Source organism: Clupea harengus, chromosome 15 (genome assembly GCF_900700415.2).
Source record: "Clupea harengus chromosome 15, Ch_v2.0.2, whole genome shotgun sequence".
Lineage (NCBI taxonomy): Eukaryota > Metazoa > Chordata > Actinopteri > Clupeiformes > Clupeidae > Clupea > Clupea harengus.
The window spans coordinates 11915949-11933874 of NC_045166.1; the positions used below are offsets into that span (position 1 = coordinate 11915949).

Here is a 17926-nt window from a genome sequence, read left to right on the forward strand (position 1 = left end):
TGTTGTTGACTGATGGCAAAGCTATGGAGGCTCCGCGGGCCAAGCTTCAGCCTTGATAGGCTGCTGTTTTGCAAACATTGGGTACAGGCTGTACCAGAAATCTGGGCTTGGCACTTGCCCGGCCGCTAATATATTGGCGGTTTGTACTCCTCCCTGCGTGCGTTTCAAAGTAGTTAAGACGTCTTAGAGTTTTCGTAATGCCTCGTGCACAAATAGCAAATCTTTGTTGTTATCATCAAGACATAGTTTGGCCACGTTTTATACTGAATAGTCTGTGTCACAGTGTGATGATATGATGATATGATCAAGTACAGTGAAATGTGCTTATTGATACATACTGATTAAACAAAGTGTAAGAATACATTAATATACTGATACTTCATAATTACATAAAACCAGAGTAAATACTGGTTACAGTAGAGTGTTCTAAAGTGTGGTTACACTGTATTCAGTGGTTCAGTTAGACTGAAGGGATAGGATAAACAGGGGCTATGTAAGTGTTAATATAACAAATATCGCTTTCCCCAGCTGTGGATAGTATTTTAGGCACTGTTATTTTCTTCCAGTGGGGCTCTGATTTTCCCACGTTGCAGAGAAACTGTTATCCCTCCACCTCCTCAAACCCCTATCTGTGAGCCAAGGTCAAGGATGGTCATCCCAGCCAAATGTTGCCATAAAACATCTGGATTCATTCAAGGCACCTCTCCCTCGGCACTGCCTGAAGATGGCTTCAGCCTGCGAGCGAAACAAGTCTAGACGTGTCTATTAAGTTGTTTGGTAGGGTTTGCCTTTGCTACTAAAGGCAAATGAACACGGGAAAAGGCCACTGGGCGCTTGGAAAAGAAGCGTATGTTTCTAAACAGTTATCACACGCCTTCCGCTTTTAGCAGTTAAGTGCGACCCAGAACGGCACAACAGACCTGACGCATGGTTTTTTCCCCTCACTTTATTTTTGTTGTTTTGGCAGACATACGAGAGAAGGGCTCAACCTGACACTTACATGTGACATCAATGTGAGGTTTTTGTGGGCTTGGCTAATCATGTTTATTTAGCACTAGGAGGGATTTACCTTTTTGAGCACCATTGTAAAGAGTAACCATTCCTTAGTTGAGATCAGAATTGACTCTCCTCCTTTACATTTTAAAGGCTGACAGCCTCGAAATTCCAATCTGTCAGACACGCTTTAAATGCTCTCAAATCTTTTCGTTTACTCAGAAGTCGAAAAAAGTTGCCAATGGCAGTACGTTAACAGAGAGAGATCAAGCATGTTGACTAGCGAGAAGTAGCCAGTGGCTGTATGTTAAGAGAGAGATCAAGCATGTTGACTGTAGAAAAGTAGCCAATGGCTGTATGTTAACATAGAGAGATCAAGCATGTTGACTGTGGAAAAGTAGCCAATGGCTGTATGTTAACAGAGAGAGAGATCAAGCATGTTGACTAGGGAGTGGTAGAACAGATTTCCGCACTGCCACTGTTCTCTGCCCAGCCCCGGAGCCACAGCCTTACCACATGAACCGACTGAAACAGCTCCTGCTCATCCTGGTTACCTCACATTCGATCATCGCTCTCGGTGATGGTTGAATACCACAGCTGCACGCTGGGGCTTGTCATGTGTTTAGTCCTGCTTCGAAAAGGTTGCCGATATCTGTCCGAGTTCATAGTGTCCCGTTCACGTTGTTCATGTTTGATGCAAGAAGATAAAAGGGCAGAACAGACAAATTTCTTTATAACCTCTTTTGTTTGTTTGTCATGACACACACACACACACAAACAGAGAGACACACACACACACTCTGTCGCGCTAATTTTTTTATTCCCTCTTTCTCTTTTTTTAATGTCTTCCCTTCTGTCACTTGCTCTGAATGTGATGGATTAGGAATCAGCTGAATTTCAGCCAGATTGATCCTCATGCCCTCATATTGCCATTGTGCATAGTTTCTGTGATTTAGTCATTTCTTTATCGTAGAAGTGTGTTAATGTTTCATTTGTTTATTTACTTTCCTTCTGCTCTCTCTTTCTCTCTTTCTCTCTCTCTCTCTCTCTCTCTCTTGCTCTCTCTTTCTCTCCACCTCCTGCTGGGCGTGAGAAAGTCGTGAGGAAGCTGCAGGAGTTTGAACTGCCCTACGTGTCTGTCACCAGTCTCCACAGCCCCGACTTCCACATCGTCCTCCGCAAAAGGTAGATGCACGCTGGCTACAGCACTCACCCGCTCCCCTTGTCCTCCTTCCAACACACTGCTGACCTCTTTTCCTTCACAACAGCAGTGTAGGGTTAGTCCCCACCATAGAATTACAAAGAGTATAATGGAGATTCATGTTCTCAACGACACCATAGAATTACAAAGAGTATAATTGAGATTCATATTCCCAACGACACCATAGAATTAAAAAGAGTATAATGGAGATTCATATTCCCAACGACACCATAGAATTACAAAGAGTATAATGGAGATTCATATTCCCAACGACACCATGTACCAAACCTGGACTAGGATGCAAATTAACTGACAGCGCCGTCTTTGATTGGCTTTGTTGATCATTGATCATTCCATCAATATTCATCAAAACCGCTCTGTTGGATGCCCCTAGTCGTTATAAAATAAATCACGGGCATAAGCTGTGTTCGTCATCAGCAGAACAGGAAGTTCTGTCCATGGAAGAATGTCGGCTTTGTTCACTCTACTCCACTACAGTCCAGACAGTGCAGTTGAAAGCGCTGCTGTTCTTGGCCACGGATAACAAGTCTGTATTTGCTGTGTCAGTGCTTGCTGTAATTTATGTGCTATGTGCTAGCTTGATCACATAATGGCCAGAAGATGATGACGCCCTTTTTATGAGTTGCAGAGACAGAGAGAAATGGAGACGTCAGCACTTGCAGAAGATTATTCTAAGTAAATGGACAATAAACGTCTGATATAATTTAAAACGAAATGAATGGCTTGGAAGTTAAAAGCCTGCTTTCTCTCTTTTCTTTTCACTCATTTCTTCCCTTTCTATGGTTTCTCTCATGTTCCTAATCTTGTTCTTTCTCTTGTTGATCTCTCTTTTTACTCTTGTGTGTAACGTATTAGCTAAGAACTTCTTGGCCATTCATTGAAGCAAAACACTACCTGCACCACAAATCATTCTTCCGTGTAGGCTAGAGGAGAACGCCCCTGTGACCTGACCTTAACCCCTCGTGATCTTTTTGAAGAGAGTCAAACAAGCAGTACCTTCTCTTTTGATGTTCTGCCAGATGTCATGCCAGCAGTTCAACAGAACCCCCCCCCCACACACACACACACACACACACACACACACACACACACACACACACACACACAAAAGAAAATCTGAGTGTATCTCACCAGATAATCTGCCTCCATTTCAACACGGTGCCCTGCTGGTGCCCTCTTCTCAAGTGTGGGCTTGTGTTGCTCGCCCAACTCGATTTGGCTTACGGGGGTGTTTAACCCAGAGGCCAGCGCTCAACACTTGCGCCCCCCCCCCCCTTTGCACGCACCGTCACCCCAGCGCTTGACCTCCTCCAGCTGCATAAATACGTTGCCTTTTCCTCGTGCAAAATGGCCTTCTATGCTCCCACTGAGAGCAGCCAGCAGCAGGAGCAGCTGCTGGGAGAGAGACAGGAGGCAGGGGGAGTCTCATATATATATATATATATGACTGCTTTTGGTAACAGCTCAACAATCCCAACCTATATGTAAACACACATTCTCTCACTCACACTCACACTCACACTCACACACACACACCAGCAAACTCACAATCATACACATACACACCACCCACCACCTCTTCTCAATAATTTTTGAAAGAGTCACAAACACTTAAGTGCTGAGGATATTGTCTGTCGCCCCGTCAGTTTGACGCTCACTTAAGGAAGGCCTCAGTCCTGCTGACCTACTTTTCAGGAGAGGGAGCCCAACACTTCGAGCCAGAGTAGTGTGTGTGTGTGTGTGTGTGTGTGTGTGTGTGTGTGTGTGACAGAGAGAGCGACAGACAGACAGAGAGTGTCAGACCGACAAAGAGAGGGAGTGTGTTTCTTTGTGTGTATGAGAGACTGAGAGAATTAGTTGATGTGTATATTCCGGAAGATCATCTGGATAAGTGTCCTCTGTGAATGACCATGAAGAATGGAATGCAAACCAGTTGTTGTCGGCAGGACCGGCACAACACGCGCCATCCCAGCTTCTGCGGTCAGTCGAAAACATTTGTTATACCAAAGTTATCACAGCTATTCTAAAATGCATTTCATATTACAATTGGAGATATCACTTCCCTCAACACTCCCATCCCTCTCAGCACTGCCCAGTGGGGAGCGGCTTTAATATTTCACGACTGTGTAATTAAAGTGTGCTGACAGCCGGCGCTCACTGGCGCGGGATCTTGATCCACTTTTCCCTCTCCATCCTCTGAAGCTTGAGGATTTCACGACTCACTTGCCACCTCATTTAATTCAGCCACTTTTCATTAACTTGGGTCGCCTGGGCCCACCAGAACCACCGTTTGCTTTTCGCTCGTTTACAGTGAACCCTCAGTCTGTCATTTCTCTCCACTCCGAGAAGGCTGTGTTGAGAGCGTGGAGGAAGCACTAGTGTGACGTATAGAGTGTGTGGCAGCTGGAAGAGAATGTAGTTCTTTTTGAAGTGGGTGGTTTTAAAAAGAAATGTTTTAAAGAAAACTATACAGAGCCAGCTAGCATGGTTCCAGGGCTGCTGCCGCACACAGAAAAGAGTGATGAGGAGAAGTTCTGGTTTCTATTGAGCGGTCGGGAAAAGCAATCGGCACTTCAGCAGTTTGAGGGGGGGGGGCTGTGTTTGGGCTCAAAGGTTTGCTTTTGGGATTGGGCTCTTGTGAATGATGATCACCTACATGCTCTGGAAACTTGTGAAAAGGTGTTTCTCTGGTCAACCAAAGTCTAAGAGTGAGAGGGAGGGAGAGAGAGAGAGAGAGAGAGAGAGAGAGAGTGTGTGTGTGTGTGTGTGTGTGTGTGTGTGTGTGTGTGCGTGTGTGTGTGTGTGTGTGTGTGTGAGTATGTGTGAGAGAACTCTGGGCATTAAGGGTGCTTTGAGGACACGGTAGAGGTTTTGTTGACCTCTGCAAAAAAAAAAAAAAAAGAGGTCTGGGTTTATATGAAAGCAAAGACGGATGCCGTAATGCCGTTTTTAATGAGGTCTTGTTTGTATACGATGATAAATGACTGGACTCATGTCAGTTTGTTTTCTTGCATACTTGACTGTTGTTGTCATATACCCGCTTCTTTGTTGATTCGTTTCTGTACAAAAATGGCCACAGTCTCTTCCCTGACCTGTCATGTCTTCCCTCTTCTGTACAAAATGTGCCACTGATCTGCAGTCTATCTCTTCCCTGACCTGTCGTGTCTTCCCTCCTCTCTCTCCTCAGCTACTGGGACACAGCATATGACAACGACGTCATGGACAACCGAGTGGGCCTGAACTTGCTCTACTCTCAGGTAAATCTGCTGCCATTGGCTGGATGATGTCACATTCTCAGATCATCTGGAAGAACAAGGTGCTAAAAACACCAGCTGCTGTCATGGAAACAAACGTCTGCAAACAGTGAATTGTATCAGATGGAGTAGATCCAGCTGAGCATGCTTCAGTTTTGTAAAGCATTGTAGTTATTTATAAAGGTTTGATCTCAAGGCAGACCATTCACTCATGCAGCTCCTTTGTCTCTGTACGACCCTACAGACACACAGACACACAGACACACAGACACACAGACACACAGACACACAGACACACAGACACACAGACACACAGACACACAGACACACAGACACACAGACACACAGACACGTCCCTTCTGATGTGTAGGCATAAAGGGGAGACTGTAAAAATAGAATGCACTGAATTCATCCAAGGGTGCCAAATCGTAGTTTTGATCCGATTAGAGGCATAGTTTTTGCTGTGATTACAGTCTGGAACTGATGTTCACCAGATGAAACGATGGGCCATTCAGAAGGGCCTACCAATCAGCCAGTGGGGGTGGCTGAGTGCGATGATATGTAGTTTCAACAATGGCAGCTGTGCTAGAGCTACACGAGGCGATGCAAGCAGTACTGGCAAAGTAGGAAGTATAGCAATCCCATAGTGGTCAGTGCTTATTGGTTAAAGGCTGGCAGTGGTTCCAAAATTAACCTGAGGTCTACGCCAATTAGGATGCAACAACTGGAAACGATCCCCAATGGAGTGAGGCTAGGCCCTGTTCACTGTTATATCAGACTAGCTTAGTCTCATGTCAAACACAGAAAAGGAAGTGGTCAAGCCCATGGGTGTCTCTGCAAAATGACTTGTTCAGTACATTTGATTCCTCTGTGACCATTAAATGAACTACGAACATAAAATGACTCTGTGCACTGTTGCGCCACTAACAGTGTGCTGTTGTATCCATAGTGACAAGCCTCAGCAGGTACAAACAAGTTAAGTACTAAGCTGTAAACATGGAAGTGCTGTGCTTGCGGTAGTTCTAGATTTTGTATCTGTATGAGAAGATCCAGGCAGCTTTGTAACCGTCAGCTGCACAGTCTGCAGTCTCGCTCTCCACTCCCACGTATGGGCACATCTGCAGTCAATGCACAAAAAGGGAATTGAAAGTGTTGGGCTTTGGATTTTTTTGTTGCAACTGTGGTTTGATATATTTATGTATTAATTTTCCCACTGGGTGACAGGGGGGGGGGGGTACACAAATGTAAGTACTCGGTCTGAAAAAAAAAAATGGTATCAGGGCATCCCTAAGTTGTTGTTGTTGTTGTTGTTGTTGCTTTCTTGCAAACAACCCACCAGGGAGTATCTCAGGAAGCCAGATTTCTGAGTTGGCCAGTGTTAAAGTAAAACCTGGGACCACCCTGCCAAATAACTTGTGTTAACTAGCATCTCGAGCTTTACTCGCTGCACTTCTCTAGATAACTCTGATCCTGCTTTGAGATTTCCCCGGATCCTGTTTAGCCATGGATTGAAGAGGTGGCCGGGGAGGGAGCTGTGTATCATAGCTTCTGGAATAGTCATTACACTTTTCAAAGAGCTGGATTCAGTTGTCCAAAAAAAGCTTCCTATCATGAAACCTACAATAATGTTGAAGCATTGGTGAAAAATAAGTGATTTCCAGAATGTCTGTGTATTTGTAGAAGCTTCAGCGACAAGATGCCTAAAATCTAGAGGAATATTCAAGAAGGGTATCTTGTAAATACACCCTATTGTAAGTCTAGTAGCATTTTTACTTCCAACAAGAAAACGCTCTGCATCACACCTTCACCAAACTCATTCTGTATAATCAGGGTGTATTTATGTATATTCTGTAAATTATGTGGATCATTCTGCGGATGACTTGTGTGTAGATACCATGGGGCACGCTTTGATTTCCTCACAGCCGAAATTGGATTTCCTTTTTTGTCAGTTGGAAGATTAAGTATGTCTCTCTTTCTCCCCAGACGGTGTCGGACATCGAGCGAGGCTGGATCCTAGTCAACAAGGATCAGCACAGGCAGCTCAAGTCTCTGCAGGAGAAGGGCTCAAAGAAGGAGGTATTTCTGTCTCCCTCCCACCACAGGGGAAACTCAACCCCCCCTGGGGCTGATTCACTTTACACATCGAGGGTTATGTCATCGTTCTTTTTGACTCGCAGACTCGCAAAGAAGCATCAGTATTGGTGGAGATGTAGCCGTTTAACTCGTGAATCACTGTTGACTTTTGTGTCAGATTATGTTTGCTGCTTTAAATTGTATTTTCAGTCCTTATTCTCTGTCCTAAATACAGTACTTAAATCAGTTTATAAGTATGTTCTAGTAAACTGCTAAAATATACTAGTGTATATTTATATTAGTATGATGATTATTGCAATACACCCCGATCAGCAACATTGATTATCTTGTAATAATGGCATTTGTCATGGGGTCTCTTAGACAGAAAGGGAAGAGTCAGTTCTTGGTGTTGATGTGCTGGAAGCAGTAAAAATGGGCAAGCTTAAGGATTTGAGCAACTTTGACAAGGGCCAAATTGTGAGTGCTAGATGACTGGGTGTTGTGTAGATGACTGGGTGTTGTGTAGATGACTGGGAGAATGTTAATTGCTCCCGGTATGCCGTGGTTAGTACCTGCTGAAAGTGATTCAAGGAGTCCGATCGGATCGATCATCTGTGGGATGTGCGGGAAAATCAAGTCCAATCCATGGAGGCCCCACCTCACAATTTACGGGATGTAAAGGGTCTGCTGCTAACGTTTTGGTGCCGGATGCCACAGGACACCTTTAGAGGTCAGATTATGACCTTTAGAGGTCTTGATGCCGGAGGCCACAGGACACTTTTAGAGGTCTTGTGGAGTCCATGCCTCTATTGGTCAGAGCTGTTTTGGTGGTACGAGGGGGACCTACGCAATATAAGACAGGTGGTTTTAATGTTGTGGCTGATCGGTGTAGTAATCCTAGACCCAACCCTAACCTCAAGTATCTCTTGGAACAACATTTACTGTTAAAGGCACACTGCACATACGTATGTAGTATTAGGTGCATTTACCCAGGGACACATAATATAAGTTGTGGCCATGTTTTCTTTTAAAAGTAAAATGCCATTAATCTATCTCTCTTCAGTTCATCCGACTGGCTCAGACTTTGAAGTACTACGGCTACATCAAATTCGACCCATGTGTGACCGACTTCCCGGAGAAGGGCTGCCATGTGATCGTGAGCGCCGGCAACAACGAGCTCAACTTCCACGTGAAGCTGCCCAGCGAGCAGATGAAGGAGGGCAGCTTCAAGGTGACGCGCATGAGATGCTGGAGGGTCACATCATCGGTGAGTGTCCGCCATTTTCGCACCCAGTCGCTCTGCTGTCGGTTCCAGCCACACTTCTTGACTCATTGTTTGTTAGCATGTTTACAGTTTTGTAGTTTGTTACGGCGAAACACACACAGATTGTGTAAATTATTTCTGCTGTAAGAATATCTGGATAAAACTCACTGTGAAAACAACAGTCCTAGAGCCTCTGAGCTCCCACTCTCCTCCCTCATGTTGCTGTGGTGCCTGAAGATAAGACGAGGCAACCGTTTGCCGTTTCTACAGCAAATCAACAGAGATAGTTGGATAGTTGGCTCAGAAGATTGCTATGATCATCAAAAAATGGAAAGGCATCCAGCTCCCCCACCTCCCTGTTCATTTCTCTTCCCCATCCATCAAGGTTTCTTGTCAGCCAGTATAGTGCTGTTGATCGAATTAGAAGGAGTAAAATAGATTAAGCAACATTCTTCCGCACACAAAACACATTTTCTGCCTGTAATGTGTGTAACGGTTATGGAAATGATAAACATTGAACAGAACACATTATGGGCGCTGCGGTCCGATACATTTTCTTCCTTGTCTGCGTTTGGCATTGAACGTGGCATTGTTGGGAACAGGAGATACTTTTTCTACTTCCGCAAACCACTAACTCAGCTAACGGCTTATTTCAGCTCTTTGTCTCTGCTCCGTCCATCGATCTGCGATCCGTGGTCTCTAGAGATGTGTGCGCTCCTCTACTTGTAATTGATAACGTTAATTAAGGGATTCACATTCCGTCAGGACGAGTCGCAGTGTGCCTGCCATTAGTCCAGGTCCGCTGAGGCCAAGGACATGCATAGTTGCTAACGAATAGGTTTCGAATTGTCTTAATTGGGAGAGCATAGGGAGTTTGTTTCAGCCTAACAGAAATACGATTATTTGTGGCCGGGTCGATGTATCAGTGGCTGGGATGATGTAGTTGCTGTGCTGCTGTTTAATGTCATGGTCCCAGTAAAGGAATTGAACAATGAACGGTTACCCCAGTCCCGTCCAGTCTTATTTGACCAAAACCTTGAAAAGCATCAGTGCAGAATTTTGTAGGCATCTTACAAACATGCTGTCAGTTGACCTCATGAAAGAACATTTTTCTTTCATTTTCCAAGTAGGTCTCATAAAGTGGGTAGCCTACAACCTAGAAGTTAAAAAGGAGAACGGTTATTTGCGGAACTAAAAAGACTGATCTTACATGGGTCTTATGACTCATCTGGACCACACATAGACTTCTGCCAAAGAGAACATTCTGGGTGTCTGTGTTTATAATTTAAAGTTCAGGATAAGCTCTTGAACAGCACATCTCCTCATATGGAAAGCTCTTGTATGAACCCGAGTAAGTTCTGCATTAGTGCTTGGTGTGTTGAGTATATTGGGTAAATGTGTTCCGCTGTAGCAGAGAGGAATATTGATTACACTGAGAGCGATGACATCTAAGCTGCTGTTCTGTTTGAGGTGGCATCTGTACTCATAGTGGGAGGTGATAACTCTCGGGGATCCGCCATACCCTCAGTGTGACTGAAGTGACGTTTAATGTGGCACTCAAAGTGGTGAACACTGAGGCCAAATTCATCCCTTAAACTGGGGTTAGACTACACAACTTTGATGCAGAGTTGCAGTTGACTGTCTCCACGGTTGTCTGCTCGACTTTGGCTAGTTGGAGTCGACAGGTTTCACAGATTATCGGGTAGTCTTTAATGTGCATCGATTTGTTCTACTTTGCCTGATGACTACAATTGAGTCCGGAGAGCTTCGGACATGTTTTTTTTCTTTACATGTTTTTTTCACCCTGAGAATTGAAGTGTATGATGCTGCCCTACTCAACTAATGATGCGCCCTGACTCGGGTAGTGTATGACTGCAGTTGTAGCCCACGACTTCATTAAAGTTTGTAAGATTATATAAAATCCCCTTTCTTCGCCAACCCCCCCCCCCCCCCCCCCCCCACGCCTACAGCAGGTTCCGGTGGTCAACGGATCAGCCAACCCCTGCAGCTCAGCGAAGTGTGATGTCAAGCTGGAACTGGCCTTCGAGTACCTGATGAGCAAAGACCGCCTTCAGTGGGTCACCATCACCAGTCAGCAGGTTAGTGAGAGTAAAATACCATTTTAAATCACATTTGACATACTACATTTCATTCATAAATATCATTTATTATTTATTATCCCCTGTTTTTCCCACTATAATGATAGGGATAGGGAGAAGATGCTTTAAAACAAGAATTTAGCTTTCAAAATGTTCAGGTGTAATTTTCTTGTTTCATTTTAAAATGTCCACCTTGTCCTTCATTAAATGAGCTTGTGTCCACTGACCTTGTTTTGGTCTGACCCAATGTACCTCGCTTCACCCAATGTGTGTCACAGGCCATCATGATGAGCATCTGCCTCCAGGCCATGGTTGACGAGCTAATGGTGAAGAAGTCTGGTGGAAGTATCAAAAAGGTCAGTGTGTGTGTGGGTAGGGGGGGAGAGAGAGGCCTTTGCACGTGTGTGTGTGTGTGTGTGTGTGTGTGTGTGTGTGTGTGTGTGTGTCCGTGTACATACAGTATGTGTCATTTACATTTCAGATATTTACAGGCTTGGTCGACACTTGCCTGGGTGAGCTTGTAGTCTGGTTTTAGTCCTGATATGAAAGTGTGGCGATGCGTCACTGTGTGTGTGTGTGTGTGTGTGTGTGTGTGTGTGTGTGTGTGTGTGTGTGTGTGTGTGTGTGTGTGTGTGTGTGTGTGTGTGTGTGTGTGTGTGTGTGTGTGTGTGTGTGTGTGTGTGTGAGAGAGAGAGAGGCTAACTGAGTCACTCATCATGCCACCCATTTTGTTTTTCTCACCTAATGGTCTCATTACTCAGCAGTCAGACTGCACCATCTTTGGAAACCTGGTCACGACATCGAAAGGCACAGTTTTGCTGTTTTATTTTTAGTGGGTTCCATTTGCACTTTCTCTCTCTCTTTAGCTTTGGTCTGTAACCACCACTGTTGTTGTTATCAGTTTTATTGATTAAATGTTTTCATGTAAATGTCACAAAATATATGGATTGTATTATCGTGTCTGTGGCTTAAAGTAACATTGCAGGTGAGGGATTTTACCCATGATTATGGTGAAACGATGAGGTACATTTGCATCATGGTTATCCAGAGACCCCATGGTGCAGACTGGCTGCTCAGTACCAGAGGCTCCCAGGGACCCTAATGCATACAGATAGCCACTGAACTCTATCTCTATCTCTGTCTCTATCTCTATCTCTCTCTTTCTCTCTCTCTCTCTTTCTCTCTTCAACCTCCCAGATGCAGAAGAAACGGCTCAACGGCGCCCTCCACAGGTCGGACAGCAACCAGGCAGTGAAGTCCCCTCCGTTGCTGGTAAGGGTAAAACTTATCCATGCAGAGCTATGATGTCCCCGTCTGTTGTTTCTAGGGATCTTTCCCAGTTAAGGCCTTAAAGGTCCACTGCATAACTTTTATGCAAATAAACAAAAATATGTTTATATTTACATGTTGATGCTAGTGGGTGTCCTTAAGAGCCAGTGAAGTAATTTATAATGTGATTTTAAGTGACTTTGGGATATCAGGGCATATATGTTTTAACTACCAATTTAGGGATTTTAAAGCAAAAATAGAGTTGGGATGAGATCGATTTCCTGGTTGGTTTGGGAGTGGCAGGGTTTGGGAGCTGGGCCAGGTAGAAATACAAACCAGGAGATGGGTTGTGGGTGTGATTTGGTTCTCTGCTTGTCTCTCTAGGATTCCCCCGACCCGAACCGTGAGCAAGTTGTCAAACTCTCGGTAGGTGACCTCATGTCTGTTATTGTTTTGAGGCTGAAAGCCCATATTTCCTTGTACTATGCCTCAAGCTTGGCTGCTATAGTCGCATCAGTGTTTGCTAGTCTCCGCAGTGCAAATGATGCCAGACTTCTATGACATGTTGTGTAGGACTCGTGGTTGTGTTCATAGAACAGAGAAACATTAGGATTATGAACTAGCAAGATCTCAATGACCACAAGGATTTATATTTTATACGTCAGATTTATTGGTAACTCTTGAGTTTAGATAGAGCTCTTCGTCTCTCCTAATCGAGGAGTCGGTGCTTATGAATGATACGGTACTGATGCATAATATGACTTTTAATCAACATCTGACATTATTCAGTATGCATACAAAGATGTTATTGACACTTGTTTGTCTTTGTTTGTTTATTTTTCTTCTGCAGACCAAGTTGACCTCTGTGTCACTTCGAGGCATCAGCGCCTCCAGCTCCAACAACGACATCAGCGGCAACGATTTCCACGGCAACTTCGCCTTTGAGGGGATTGGCGACGATGATCTGTGACCCCTACCCTCGAATGCTCAGAGAGACAGAGAGAGAGCGCAAGAGAGACGACAGAGAGGAGAGAGAGAGAGAGAGAGGGATAGAGGAAGACGAGGAGGACGAGGAGAGAGATAGGCATGCATGCTACAGTGGAGCCCCTGAGGTTCTCCGAGAGACCAGCGGGGTTGGAAAGGCTTTTAACCCTGATGTCAGTTCTTCCAGACATCAATGCCCCACCCCCACCCCTCCCACCAACACCACCTCACCATCCATCTGAACCCCCCCACCCCCACTCAGCCACCCTGCATGGCTGCACAGTTTATTTCTTATCATTCCAATGCAGTCAGTTAGCACCAGGCCGTTATTTCATCACATTACCATTGTTCAGGGTCCTTTCCAAGCCACTGCGGTTTTGAAACGTGTTTTGCTTGTACCCACTGACGGAAATCCCACAGAGCCCCACTGCTAGGAATACTGTTAAGACTTTTTTTTGTTTGGTTGTTTTTTTTGGCTGCGATGTTCATGGGGGAAAGGGTCCCTGGTGTTTCTACATCCTAAAAAGTACATATAAGGATTTTCAGTCAAATGTTTTAAGGACAAAATGCCCCCTGAAATGATTTAATGCTCAAATGTCAAATATTTGACATAAAGTTGGTGTTGGTGAAAATGTAGATGTGAAAAATTTGCCAATCACAGTGTTTCTTTACGTCACGCAATACGTCACCGATGTCTCCGAATGTTGTGAAATTGTATAGTGGTCTGGTCTCTTGAGGCTGGTGTTTGGTTTCCCTCCTTTTTCTTTGTACGGCTACATCGCTTATCCCCACAAGTAGTCTTTAGCATTTCAGGGTGCATTGCGCTTTAATGATTCATCTGTGGTGGAAAGCTAAACAACCCCTCAAAGATTCTACTCAGACAGCTTCAAAAATGATCATCCAGTGGGTTCTTTAAAATCTTCTCCATCAGGGAGGAGTGTTTGGGGCTGGTCTAGTTTGCACAACCTGTTCTTCCTCCTCTCCAGACATGAAGGGCATGGTATCATCATGCATCATCCTCCAGTTTCCTTAAAAGTATTCAATATTTCATGCCACCATGGTTGACATTTCAAAGGATGAGTTTTCAGATGTTATTGACTTGGGCATCTGGCCAGAATTTCTGCCCCGGAGTTTAGATGGCAACGTGTTGAAATGGAATTGATTAGACTGATTTTGTTGACAGCCAAAACTATGTTTTGATTGATAAACAGTACTTATCCAAATCCATTAACCCCCCACACTATCATCACATAGTCCCTTTAGTGAGCATTAGAATGTAAGAATGTAAGCCCAGTTCAGTGTTCAGTGTTGTGCGTTGAGTATGACGCTGTTAAAAAGTGTTTGGGATGTAATGGTTTTATCAGAGGCTTAGCTGGGGTTTCTGAGGCAGAGTCTGACACACTACTGCCTCTGACTGTCTATCATCTGCAGTTTAAAGTTGCAGTATGTAGTTTTTTTTGCTGTTAAAGTTTCAGGTTTAGAAAAAGATTGGAATTCAGAAATGATAATTAAGACGGTTTTCAGTCGTCTATTTGTTCTGTGTCTCTTGATTATCTGTTTCGGTTTTTCTGTCACGTCTTTAAAACTTGGATATTGTTTTTGGATTGTTAAAATTGTAGATATAAAAACTGACCACAAATGCATCAAAACCTGAAACAAAGTATATAGAAATTGGGATGTATGATCTTCTCAGTGTTCATTCAGAGTTTTGTAATATTTTGCACAGCAAAAAAAAAAAAACTACATATTGTTCCTTAAAAAACGTGTAGAGAAAAAACATGTTGTTTGTACAAAGGTTTTTGCTTTTCTTTTTTGCTGCCTTAAAAATAAAATAGTTCCGATGCCTTCCGAAACAACTGCTCAGCTCTGATCCAGGACTGGGCATCGTGGACTGGCGCTTAACCTCACCCTCACCCTCGCCTCTGTGATCCAGGACTGGGCATCGTGGACTGGCTCTTAACCTCACTCTCACCCTCGCCTCTGTGCCTGGCAACAGCCAATGGGAGTCCCTGGCTCAACATTTTTTGGAGAATTCTGGAAAGATTTGATCGGTTAGTTTGGCAGAACTGCTTGCACTTGCTGAAGCTATGACATTGCACAGTATTAAGAGGGACTAATTGCTAATTTATTGAATTTGAAAGCGAGTGAAGGAGCGATAGGACAAAAAGAACCATGGACAACTACATTTGGTAACATTTCAAAGGGGGGTTCTGAAGAATTGTCATCAGATTTCTGTTTTTGTTGTCATTATTGTTGCTGTTATTCCAACCAATATTTTTAAGGTTTCTCATAAATGCCAAAATTATAGTTTACTAAAGCATTTTGCACAAAGAAACATTTAAGAATCACGATAATGTCACTTTTATACATGTACATGCAATTGCAAGTATTCTGAGCATTTACTAATATCTCTTATCAATAATCTGTTGTAATCATGTAGAACAATGTAATCTAAACTGTGTAAAATATTAGAAACTAACATTTTATCATTGTTTACAGAATTGTAGAAAATCATAGCAAGAGAGAAGTGTTTATCTGATTTGTTTGTTTGGTTTTGGTCTAAATACTAGTTATGCATTTTGAAATGTCTTTGTTTTGCTGAGCGTCATTCCAGGGGTCGGGTATTGTTCTCTTAAAAAAAAAAAAAAAAAAAAACATAAATTTTGTGTTCGACAAAAGGAATAGTTTTTTTTTTTTGTATCATCTCAGAAGATTGTGCCATAACGGCTGATTTCACATGCCTTGGAGCGAAAATGGTCACCTTTTCGCATTTGTTGATGACCACCATCACTGAAGAGACATATTTTTCCTGTTTACCTTCCTCGTAGCGCATGAGAATGTTGACTGCCCGGGAATGGACGAGTGACAGGACCAGTTTGTCACCAGCGTCGGGTTTTAAATATTGAAAAGGTCCAGGGAACGATTCGAGCATTGTGTCATGGAATTGTTTGTATCCTGTGATTCATTTTGTTCCTGACTTCAGCTGTATTTGCCAGCCTCTGTGAAGCGTTAAGGGGCAAACGATTTGTACTCTGGAGAACAGAGTAGCCTATCAGTATGATTTCGTGTTTCCTTTCAACTGCCGTGTGAACTGTTAAATGGGAACTGCAGTGCTGGAACTCCGAATAAATTTAGGTGCCAAATATCACAAACTACACGATGCGAGTCATTCATTTCTGTTGCGCTGGCTGCTTTAAATGGCAAGTTGACATCATGGTCATGACGTGAGTGTAAAAGGCACAATTTAGCTTCTGTTTTGATTCACTGGATTAATGTGTGGCGCCAAGTCTGGATGACTCTTCAGAAGCTTCTGGAACATAGTCAGAACCATGTGGTTGGTGTGAGCATCCAAGAACACCACATCTAACATCACTTCATGATTTTGCTTTTTTTTTTTATGTGTTATTTTAATATTTATTTTCCATTTTTCACTTGAAATTCTGTTCTGGTTCAGTTTGGATTTCAGTGTGGGCTTTTTAACACCTCCACACAATCACCTTACAACTCATAGCTTAAGGACGAGGAAATATTTATTTTTCTTTCCACACAGATGAGAGAACGGCTTCGTGTCTCTGAGTCACTGGCTTCCGAGAGTGTCCTTTGGAGGTGGCTCAACGCGTCTGTCAACACGCTGTTCTGATTTCTCATATCGGCATCAGCAGCTTGTTTACTTCTGTGGCGTCATCTATCTCTCTGTGTCTGTCTGGCCTCCGTGGTTGTAATTCTCCTGCCGGTGTGACAGCGGCTTTTGTAGCAGGCTACAGCGCAGAACCTCCACGGCAGATTGAGGATTAGCCTATACATGTGCCAGCCACAGCATTTTAATCAGTCTTTCTCTCTCACATACATAAATCGCAGAAAGGTAGCGCTCCACCTTTAACGACCGCAGGCAGAAAAGGTGGTATGTAAGTGTGGTTTCCGGCACCAAAGGCCTTGAATCTCGCACTTTATGCTGAAATTCCAACACTGATCTCATTGATGCATGGAGTAGGTAGCGGGGGGTGTTTTTATTTTTATTTTTAAAAAGGTCTGGCGGGCTCCCATAAAACAACACGTGAATGGAGACTGACAGATTGTGTAGAATGGTTAGAAACCGATCATTTATAAAACACCAGCACAGGATCATTGGAGGCCAGTTCTGTGGTGTTTTGACAGTGTGCCCTCTTGTGGCAGGTTCTGAAAACGACGCTGTGGAAATGACTGAATGGTTGACTCGTTGAATGCGAGAGGCCCGAGGCCTACTCCTTCAACAAAGCCTCCGGAACATTATCTTTTTTTCAAAGCTAGCATTCATTTTTGAGGAAGTAAAAACAAAATGATGTAGACCTTACGGTCTTTTCTTACACTGCACTCAACGCAAAGCTGTTCTACCCACAAGGTGAAGCAACCTGCTCACTTCAGTGCGTAATTAAGTTTTCCACTCGATAATGTTACTGTGAATCAAACGCCGTTATCAGGATTGTAAAATGCGGTGGTATTGTTATTTACTTCAGGTCCCATCACTTCAGCTTTCGAAAGGGTCATGTAAACAAACGTCAATCGATAGCTGGAAGGACCAATCATAATTTAACCTTGTCAATTTGTTGGCAGTTGGCAAATTAATTCACTCATCAATATTATTAGCGAGAAAGGCAATTAATAAATATTAAACAAAGAATGAGAAAAGAGATTGACATGAAATAACCAGTTAACACACAACTTTTTTTCCTTATTTTAATTTCAGAATACTTAAGGCAATCATGAAACCACTGCATAATTACAAGAGAAC

At 43.5% G+C, this 17926-nt stretch overlaps 1 protein-coding gene across 2 annotated transcripts in view; it reads left to right on the forward strand.

The window, feature by feature from the left end:
* The window catches only part of snx17 (sorting nexin 17), a 36300-nt gene extending 19987 nt beyond the window's left edge, over window positions 1-16313 (forward strand). The window contains exons 7-15 of one of the 2 annotated variants that reach the window (XM_031581381.2): window positions 2091-2178; window positions 5403-5472; window positions 7453-7545; window positions 8606-8809; window positions 10780-10905; window positions 11184-11261; window positions 12103-12177; window positions 12559-12600; window positions 13025-16313. In XM_031581381.2, the coding sequence (XP_031437241.1) occupies window positions 2091-2178; window positions 5403-5472; window positions 7453-7545; window positions 8606-8809; window positions 10780-10905; window positions 11184-11261; window positions 12103-12177; window positions 12559-12600; window positions 13025-13144 (896 nt within the window). In that variant the 3' untranslated portion in view covers window positions 13145-16313. Of the gene's footprint in view, window positions 1-2090; window positions 2179-5402; window positions 5473-7452; window positions 7546-8605; window positions 8810-10776; window positions 10906-11183; window positions 11262-12102; window positions 12178-12558; window positions 12601-13024 lie in introns of both variants that reach the window. The other variant, XM_012824778.3, reaches the window with a different exon arrangement.
* The last annotated feature ends 1613 nt before the right edge of the window (window positions 16314-17926 follow it).